Consider the following 10334-nt stretch of genomic DNA (forward strand, 5'->3'; position numbering starts at 1 on the left):
AGGGACAGCGCCCAAGCCCAGAGTTCAAGCCCCACGACCGACCAAAAAAAGAAAAATGCAAACTGCGACAACTCAGTATTTTGTCTACTACTCAACAATCTCCAGTGGCCTATTACATGCATATTGTTTAAAAACACATGTAAAATAAACTGAACTAGAGGGAAAAGAAAAACCTGGCACAAATTATACTCAAATTCTATGAAATTTTAAAATGCTATGACTTTATTGTTTGATTTGAGGTAGGAAAAAAAAAGAAACAAAAGTGAAAAAACAACAACAACAAATATAAAAGTAAGAAGTCTCCAAGTTAATGTTATTACAATCTCAAGAAGATGTACAGGTTTCTCCATTGTTGTCATAAAAAAAGAGTAAAAATTAGGTAGAACTGTTAACATTAACACAAGTTTTATTCAAAAGAAGATGTGAACTTCAACAAAGGAAAAAATTTACTAGCTATCCACCCTTATTGTAAAAAGTAAAACTGGGTACCATTTATAACATATAAATAAATTCCACATTAACATTTCTGAATAAAGCTGTAATCCACTTTGAGAGTCATGTAACTTTTGCTTATAATGCTGTGTCAATCAAGTTCCAAAATTATGGCACACACACAACTCCAAGGCAATTACCTAGAATTTCCACTGAAGGCTGAGTACCAGGTAAGTACCAGGATAACTTAAGACTGCATACTGCTACATGGATTCAATGTAAATCACTTTCATTATATTTATCTACAATTATTTTTTAATAATCAGATTAATATATATATTATGGTTTTACAACTCCTCCAAACTACATTTTAATATTTAACATGGTAATTTCAACTTAGTATTTAAGGCCTTAGCTTTAAATTTTCCTGCAACATAATCTGCAATTTTAAAAACAAATGTTAAAGAGTACTACATTACAGAAAGTAAATGTACTTTCTTACTTTTATTACATAATTCTGATAAAGAAATTTGTTTGGGGGTAATACAACAAGAATTCTGAATGATTCAGGGCTAGGAAAAATCTTAATAGCAGTCACTCAATATAGTCGGTTATTCCTGGAGTCACAAACACTCAAAAATGGCTATTAGCATTGATCAAGTTTCTGATTTTTGGTGGTTATTGCTTTAGTTGGCAAATACCTGAATTTAAGACACCTAGAATATACCCCATTAAACTTTGTCAAATATTACAAAAACATATACAGAAGATAGACTCACAGAGGCTATAAAGCTTGATATCTCAAGTAACTCACCCTTAACATGGGTACAGATTTTTTTAAAGAAGATATCCAATAATTCTTGCTCTAAAATAAATGCCCCTACTTTTCAGAGTGCTCTTACTGTTCAATAGGATACTTGAGTATTTTAACAGTTTTGCTATAAAAACCAACCACTCTTCTTAACAAACCAAAAATGTAAAAGTAATAAAGGACATATTTTTCACAGTTAATGATAAATAAAAGTGCAATAAGTGTTCAAGTAGGGCACGTAGTTCAAAAACTACATGTGACTTTTTGGCATAGGTCATCTTTTAAAGGCTCTCCGAGGATCCCTCCCATTACTTATTGTGGTCATGACTGTGTGATTATTAGCTGCTCCTGATAGCTGTGGATAGGTCGGTCCCCGGCCATTGCTTCTACCAGAATAAGAAATTTGGTATCCCCTTGATTCGGGGCCAGTTTGAACACCATTTCCTAAGAAAGAATATAAAAAGAAATTATCATTTTCTGAAGTGGTCTACAGCAAGCTATAGAAATAAGAGAAATCCCAAACATGAAAGTCCCAAATAGAAACTCCATTATTTTTACACTGAAAACAAGTGGGCTGCATGCATTATCACTGTAAATACATAAACTTCGCAATATATTAATACAAAAGGGAAAAAAGGCCAAGTCTGGCAATAAAATTAGAAATACAATTAAAAACAAAAAAAGCAGACATATAACAAATATAAGTGTAGAAGAAAAAAATAGAAAAAAAAGCATTTATATATATTGTCATTTGACTTAGAAGGTTAATGTTTCAAAGCAGACAACATAATCCTAACTTTTTCTAAGCAGGCAGAAGTTTCCAATGGAAACTTTGTGCCAAGTATGCCATTAGGTCAAATAAAACATAAGCTAACCTAATGAACTCTAGTCATAAAAGACTTATCCCCAGTTAATTTAACGAAAGTTTCAAAAACATCTAACAAGGCTCCAAGCACAATTGCCAGAGGCCTGAGGGGTAAAAGCTAATCTTTTAAAAAGGCAGCTAACAGTATGTTAAAAACTGTGATATTTAGAATTGTAGTTCTAAAATTAGTCTTTTAGTGAACTAAAGCAATCAGCAATACTCCATCTATTATAAGTAATCACTAGATTAGAGAAATTTTATAAAAGCAGAAAAATAACCAACCTCTTAAACAGATATCACCAAGATTTAGAGTTGGTTTTATTGTGCATCAATGTATTCCCAATAATAGACTCAATTGCTTAGACAACAATGTATTCAATAAACTGGCTTGCAAGTGTATCTACCTTCTAGAAAATTATTGGGGTATTCCGTATATTGGTAGGCCTTCTGTAATGGTATTTTTTTTTTTTTTTGTCTAGAGGTGTTTTTCCTTCCTAGACCTCTTTCCTAATTCGTTTATTTCTATGCTTGAATACAAACATAGGAAACCAAAAAACTTACCCACTGGTCCAAATGTACCTGTATTCATATTACTATTCTTCTGCTCATTATGTACCTAAAAAATTTTTATTGAGTTAATCAAATGAAGTTAAAATAACACACTTAAGACATTTAAAATGATCATATCCTTTTATAGTTGTATGGCTTTTAAAAAAATTTGTTTTTAACCATTTGAAAAAAAATCTGGCCAGCTGGGAATGTGGCTCAGTGTTAAGAGTTCTTGCCTAGCATGCATGAAGCCCCGAGTTTGATTCCTTAGCACTACATAAACAAAAAAAGCCAGAAGTGGTGCTGTGGTTCAAGTTGTACAGTGCTAGCCTTGAGCAAAAAAACTCAGCGACAGTGCCCAATCCAAATCCAAGAGTTTAAGCCCTAGTGGCCAAAAAAAAAATCTGTTCAAGACCACTCAATGTTAAAATGTTCAGGAATTATCCCCAAACTTGCAGAGCTTCTGTTACAGTCTGTATTTCCTGTACTGTTACTTTGCAAAGTGCTAAGTAGAACATTTATCTGTGGTGTCCTAAGCTACAGACTGTCAAAACATACATAATAAAAAAATAATTAAAGGACTTGTTAAAAAATATAATTCTCTTCATATACTCTAGGTCTTATACAGTTAGTCTGGTTATAAAATTACTGGCCACATTGTTCTAATAAAAAATATATATGTATATATACAGGCTAATTACCCCTTGGTTCTGCTGTCCTCGATAATCTGGGTTAGGCTCACTGAAATTTGGTACTTCTGAATAAACCATACAAAATCTGAAAGAAAATAAATGACTTCTGTAAGTCATCAAACTTTTTTTGTGAAACATTCCTGACGTATAGGATTGGAGGATTTAGGTGTCAATGAAATTCCTTAATGATAACATGGTAGATAATGCTATTTATAATAAAACTTACATCAATTATTACATAACATAAACATCAAGTATTTAACTATCTCTAACATATAGTTCTATTTTTAAATTATTCTTTTATACTGCAAAATACTGTCAAAGACCAAAGACACCAAAAGGTATCTGTATCGGGTTTGTCCACAGAAGACTGATAAAATGGTTTAATTAAGGTATAAGTGTTTTTTCTTTAGGAGTGGTGATGGATTTGCCCTGATCCATTATACACATTCATTCAATCATTCTTTTGGCCAAACAGGGTCAATCTACAAAGACAACCATCAAAATTAATAACTGATTCTAGGTGATAAAGATAACAGGCTAGCCACAAGATTATCCTGGAGCTTCTTTTAAAAGGACAATATGATGAGTATCAAGTTTACTCATAAGCATCTCCTTAGCTCCTCAATTCACTTAAAAAGGAAATACAAGCCAGATGCTAATGGCTCACACCTATAATCCTGGCTACTCAGGAAGCTGAGATCAGATGTCTGAGGTCCGAAGCCAGCCCAGGCAGAAAAGTCCATGAGACTCTTACCTCTAATTAACCACCAAAAAGCCAAAAGTAGAGCTATGGCTCAAGTGGTAGAGCACCAGCATTAAGCAGGAAAAGAGGAGGAGAGGGCACCTTGGCTCTGAGTTCAAGATCTAGTACTGGCACCAAAAAAAAAAAAAAGTACAAACTTTTGGGAAGTCCTAAACTGACTCTGACAAAGAGCAGCCACCAAATAAATAATGAGAGACCCCCTGTAGTTCTTCACTTAACTGAACCCTCATTACATTAAGTATGGCTAGGTGCCATAATACTGACCCTAAGACCTTTTAGAAAAAGGGTCTAACAGCACTAGTACAAATATAAACATGAATGGATTCTAATTTTCCTTCTGGTGAAGGTGTTAGTGTTCAATGGAGTTGCTGATCTAGATTGTGTCTTTCATTACTGGCTGTATTCTTTAGACAAAGTACCTCACCTTCTCAGCAAGTTTTCCTTGCTTTGTTTTTATTGTGGTTTTGTTTTTACTTGGGTACCATTTGTTCCTTCTCTTTTTAAAATATCTCCCAATTTCATGGACATTAAGGATAAATTAGAATAAAGTAATGATCTGGCTCACTGCCTGCACCATACTTATGAAAACAACCCCATACCTCTAGGCTAGCATGAAGGCTGAAATTACCTTTACACCCCTAGAGAGGACGGATCCTCCAGGTCAGGGTGGAGATCATTACCAAGGTGGCAGTGTATGGGAGCCCGCATTGCGGCTGCCTGCACCACACCTAGACCGTGAATAAATATAGGACTTCAGTTTACATTGCTGCAAGTCCTTTTAACAAGAGTACAAATTCATCCATACATACACAGAGAAAAAGAAAATGTAAACCTGTGAGTCGAAAGTCAGCTTGTTTTGGTTAACTGCAGGAAGAGAAAAACTATCTCAGATGAGGCTTGAGCAAGAAAGGTTTCTAAAGTCTACACAATAGTCCCACGGGGGCTGGTCTCCATTGCTGTGTCTGATTGCTCTTTGCCAGGACAAACAGACATTCTGACATTCTCAACACTACAGTACTGACAGCTGTTAAAACTAGTACCCGTATAAATACAATACGAGGCTGTCAAAGTCAGCTTACCCAGCCCCTTCCCCCTAAAAAGCCAAGAAAGCTTTCAGTGTATAGATTATACCATACACCTACCAGTTAAGACATGATTCATAAATCATGTCTTATTCAGTTATATACTTACTCCCCAATTTTTTGAAGTTCACCACCCCTTCCAGTATAAAGCGTCAGACATCCTTTCCACATAGATGCATATCTAGAGAAAAAAAACAGGTCCTCAGAAATATGTATTATTCTACTTAATACATATTTTTTAAATGAGGTAGAAGTGGAAATCAAACCCTGAATGTATTTACCACTAATGCAAATAAAAAGAATCTAACTTTTACTTCCTACTTACAAAAAAGTAAGACAAAAAAAATTCTACTGCCAAATTATAATGTATCTAAAAACTAGAACCCTAGAAAACAGCACAAGTCTTCGTAAGCCAGGCATGGTAGCACATGCTTGTAATCCTAGCACTCAGGTGGTCATAAGAGGATTCAAGTTCAAGGTCAGCCTGGACCAAATAAGTGTGAATCCAAGGCCAGCTTAAGCTACATAATGAAACCTTGCCAAAAAAAAAAAAAAAGTCAAACAAAGTCTTCTTGAAACTTACCTCTTCATAACAGAGTGTTTAATTGCAGAAATTGAAGTATTTTTCTTAATTTTTACTCACTGACACATCCAGTCATTCAGACACTAAGATTAAGAGTTTTTCTCCAGATCTCTAAGACACTTACTACTGAAAATTTGGAAAAATTCAGTAAATGCTTTGAAAAACAAACTGAAGTCACAAATCTTTTTGCCACTTTTCCCAATTTCCAATTCGTTCAAACCTGGCTGAAAAAAGTATTTATTCTCAGCAATTTGAGAGAAGATAAACATCACTTAAACATAATAACCTTACTAAGGGAAATATAACCAATTTAATAAAAATCAACGCAAAGTTTGGTTTTCAATGGTTCTTTGGACAACCACTATGGCAACTCAATAACTTACAATAAAATATTGTTTAAACTCAACATAGTGGTAGTTCATCTATAAATACAGATTAATAGAAATCTGCAGGCATATTGAACTAATATTTTAATAAGGGTTATTTATTAAAAGACTATACTCACCATTCTCAAATCATACAAAAAGTTACCCAGGATTAACTCAGGTGCATTAATATTTCAAAAAGTAATGTTTTACTTTTGTACTTACAAATGTAAAGTTTAATGCGTATTTTGAGGGAAGAAACTTGAATACTTACAACAGAAACATTTAACTTTCTCATGTTTAAGGGATGAGAACACTGATCAAGTTCCCATGGCTTTACAGTACACATGCTAGCATTCAAACCATTAAGTAAATGTTAGGTAGGCCTTTTATCCAGAGATGTTTTTCTTAGAGTTAACCAGAATTTAAAGGCCTTACAGTTGACTACATTCCAAGCAGTGTTATTTTACTAAGTAATGTACAATTATTCCCATTTTAATTTTACAGAAAGGAAAAGGGAAACCAAGTGTATTAACTTCCTAATTCCCAAGGTCATACTGAAATTAGTAAAGAGAACTTCTCTAGGTTTGAATTTCCCTTTTGAACCATAGTCTTTGGTAATTGTGCTCCTTAAATGTTTAATTTTTGATCAATGCTTTGATGGGAATATCCACAACTGTGGCCACAGAATACAAAATATTTGAAATGAGATGCTGTTTTCAGTTTAACAGTTTTTAGCTGGGGGCCCTTGGTAAGTAGCTCACACCTGTAAATCCTAGTTACCCAGGAGACTGAGTTACCCAGTTCAAAGCAGGAAGGTCCACAAGACTCAGCTCCATTAACCACCAAAAAGCCAGAAGCGGAGCTGTGGGTCAAGTGGTAGAGTACTACTAGCCTTGAGCAAAAAAATCTCAGGAACAGTGCCCAGGTCCAGAATTTAAGCCCCACGATCCACATAAAAAGAAAAAAAAAAGTATGGTTTTTGATCCCTGGGAGAAAAATACTTCAGAAGCAAAAAAATGTTATCAATTATGTTAATCCTTACCACACCCTCCCAGGGAAGAATTTTCTTTTTATACACTTAAAGATGTGGAGGTTTAAAAGATGTAATTAAGGTCACAATGAGTCATTGTAAGAGAATACAATGTCTAAGTCCTGACTCCCACTTCCTGGTTAGATACTTTACCTCACTTCCTGAAGGTGTTTGTCCCAAGGCCTGTATGACACTATCTTACTCTACCTTACAGGAGCTCCTAAACTCAGAACACTCCAATACCTCTTAGGTTCTATTTATTACACGAACATCAATCTCCCCTACTTTACTAATGACCAATTTTATGTTATTACAAGTCTATTGATCACAAAAGCTTCCTGACTGTATTTCCTAAATTATTTTCTGGTCTTTCCAAAAGATTTGGTAGTCAATAGTCAATTTTCAAAAAAGGAGAAAAAGTGGGATAAGGGATAAGAAGAGGTAAGAGACAGATAGGAATGTATGGAAATGTCCAAATGAAAGTCCCCTTAACCAATGTAGGCTAATAAAAAATCTTAACTAAAAAAGTTAATTTTTTTTCAAAGCCACAGATCTGCCAACTACATTTTCTGAATGAAGGTATCACAGGGGTCCTGCTGCTGAACGTTTTCTGCAGCATTGTGTTTTGGTTTCATACAAAGATCTTAAAACAGAAAACAGAAGCAATCTTTTTCAAGATGAGTCTTCCAAATCCTATCAACTTTTTTCTGAGTACAAATCTGATTATTAACAAAAAAAAAACACCTAAATTTCCTCAACTATTTTTAGTACATCTAAATACAAAAAACAACACCCCCCCCCCAAAAAAAAAAACAGGAATTTCAAGCCATTATAAGAATTAAACAACTAATTTAAGTGTGGAGCACACCAATCTACTAAAACAACTAAACGACTCCCCAGAATAGTTTTGTAAATGTAAACTCGTGGGCGGGGTGTTTCCTGTCTGAAACCCCATTGTCAGTAGGTACAAGGAGGTGTTGGATCACCACAAAGTTGACACCAAAGGGGGGGGGGGAGGGACAACTTCTGGAGAGTTGGCCTCACTGAAGTCACCCAACTTCAGAAGCAGTCGGGATCCCCCGGGAGGGGGGGGGGGGGGGAATCAGGCAACTCGTACCCTTCCCTCTTACCCGCCCTCCCGCTGTGAGCATACCTACCCTCGGGTCAACCGTATAATATCGCCTGTCTGTATGAGGCTGCCGACCTCATCCCACACGGAGATGGTGATGCTGCCCGTTTTATCAGCTACTTTGCACGATCTCACTTCATGGCCATCTTTGGTCTTGGTCACGCGTCCTGTGAAGATTGAAAAAGCAGAAGGGAGGGCAGGGGGTGTGTGAGATAACCGAGCAGGTGCCCTCCGTCCCCCCTTCCCTCTGGGCTCTCCCGGGGGTAGGACGTCTGCCAGGCGGACGAGGTGGAGCCGGGCTTCTCCCCGCGAGTCCCGGATCGGAGCTCACGTGGGCGGTGGGGTGGGGGTGGGGGCCCGGCTCCCGACGGCGGCGGGCAGGTCCGGCCCCGGGGAGCGCACGGGGCCGGTGGGGTGGTCTTGCTGACCCCACTTACCTATCTCCAGGACAATAAAGACGACATTTAAGTTTTTCAGTCCGGCCTTAATATCTTTTATAAATAGAGGCGGGTCGTTGACCCCGTTCATAGTGAGGCAGTGCGGGCTCGGCTGCGGAGACGCGGGCGGGCGGGCGGGGGCAGCTCCCCACCCTCCCGGGCCCGGGGCGGGGAGGAGGGCGACCCTGGAGGGGGGGGCGGCGACAGAGGGGGCAGAAGGCGGTTGTGTCAGGACCACAGCCAGGGAGGCACTGGGCCAAAAAGCAGAAAAAAGGAAAATGCGTCAAACAAGAAAAAAGATGGGGGGGCGGGGGGGGGAGCGCAAGTTCGAAAGGAAAAACAACCCGGACCAGGCCGGACGCCGGCCCGCTCCGACCGGCAGCCGGCCGGAGACGCCGCGAGAACCGCCCCGGCGGGGAGAGGGCTCAAAATAAACAAGAGTGAAAAAGACGGCCAAGGGACACCTCTGCCCTACGCCCCGCTCACACACGCACGGGCGCGCGTCCCGGCGGACCCGGGCTCCGCAGAGGGACGGGTTGTGACGGCAAAACCTGAGCACCGAACACGGTCTCCACGCACGCCGCGTCCCCAGCAGCGACTGCCCAACGCGCCCGCCCGCGCGCCGGCTCAACTCCCGGGAGGCCCCGCCTCCTGCGCGTCACGACGCGTAGGCACGCCTGCGGCCACGCCCGCCGGCCGGCTAGACTCCCCGGAGGCTCCGCCTCCTGTGGCGTCACGACGCGTCGGCACGCCCGCGGCCACGCCCGCCTTTCCGCCTGGCCCTGAGAAACCCAGGGGTGGGAACAGATCAAGGACGTTAGCTCAGCCTTCCCCAGCTCCTCCCCCGGGGTTAGAAGCGCGGGCCCCGCCCCTGTGGCCTGCCAATCCGCTCTCGGCCCCGCCCCCTCCTCGCGGTGGCTTCCTCCTGCCTTGGCCTTCTTCCCTGGGCTTCTATTACTCGTAGTAGGATGTCCGGGAGTTCTTCCTTCTTTTTCTTGATTAGAACTTCAGTCTTCCGCCGTTGCCCTGCAGTCCCGGGAACGCTTGGGTTTATTATGCAGTGGGTACAGAAAGCGGGCAGTCGATGAGGAACAGGTTGGGATGGGTCGGTGGGTGCAGGCTGGCGTTGTGCTTCCCCCCTTACTAGGCCCGATAAACTGGGGTCCAGGAAGATGGGGCAGTTCGCTGGAGACCGTTCACCAGCTTGTAGAACGGCAGGAACTTCGACCCTAACCATCTGGTCTGGTCTTCCACTTTTTCACTCAACCCTTCTGATTTACACTTGTGCCACCGAGGGAATCGATCATACAACGAGGAACCCCGAAATATAACCTGAAGGACAGAAAGTGGTTTTTTCTTTTGAGGGGGAGATGGGAGAAGAAGAGAGGGGAGTGGGAGAGGGAAGGTCAACAAGAAACATACTCATTGCCTTATTCATGTAACTGTAACCCCTCTGTACAGCATCTTTACAATAAAAATTTTAAAATAGTTTTAGGATACAGAAAAACTAGTTGAGCTACTTACTAGTTGTGCGACTTTTTTTTTTTTTTCAAAGTTTCACAGTGATTTCATTGGAAATGCTTTTCTCAC

At 39.9% G+C, this 10334-nt stretch overlaps 1 protein-coding gene across 3 annotated transcripts; it reads right to left on the minus strand.

Annotated features, from left to right (window-relative positions):
• Positions 1 to 202: 202 nt before the first annotated feature.
• On the minus strand, positions 203 to 9333 carry Nabp1 (nucleic acid binding protein 1). Of its 3 annotated transcripts, none has more exons than XM_042688374.1 (6): positions 8745 to 9333; positions 8336 to 8474; positions 5307 to 5378; positions 3359 to 3434; positions 2670 to 2724; positions 203 to 1687 (listed from the first exon to the last, which is right to left on the minus strand). In XM_042688374.1, the coding sequence occupies exons 1-6, from the start codon at positions 8833 to 8835 to the stop codon at positions 1518 to 1520; spliced, it is 603 nt and encodes a 200-aa protein (XP_042544308.1). In that variant the 5' UTR covers positions 8836 to 9333; the 3' UTR covers positions 203 to 1517. The 3 variants fall into 3 exon arrangements, with proteins under 3 accessions (XP_042544308.1, XP_042544310.1, XP_042544309.1); XM_042688376.1 differs by having other exon boundaries at positions 9239 to 9321; XM_042688375.1 differs by having other exon boundaries at positions 9231 to 9320.
• Positions 9334 to 10334: the final 1001 nt, after the last annotated feature.

Source organism: Dipodomys spectabilis, unplaced genomic scaffold, assembly GCF_019054845.1.
Source record: "Dipodomys spectabilis isolate Male_0828 unplaced genomic scaffold, ASM1905484v1 ptg000115l, whole genome shotgun sequence".
In the NCBI taxonomy this organism is placed as follows: Eukaryota; Metazoa; Chordata; class Mammalia; order Rodentia; family Heteromyidae; genus Dipodomys; species Dipodomys spectabilis.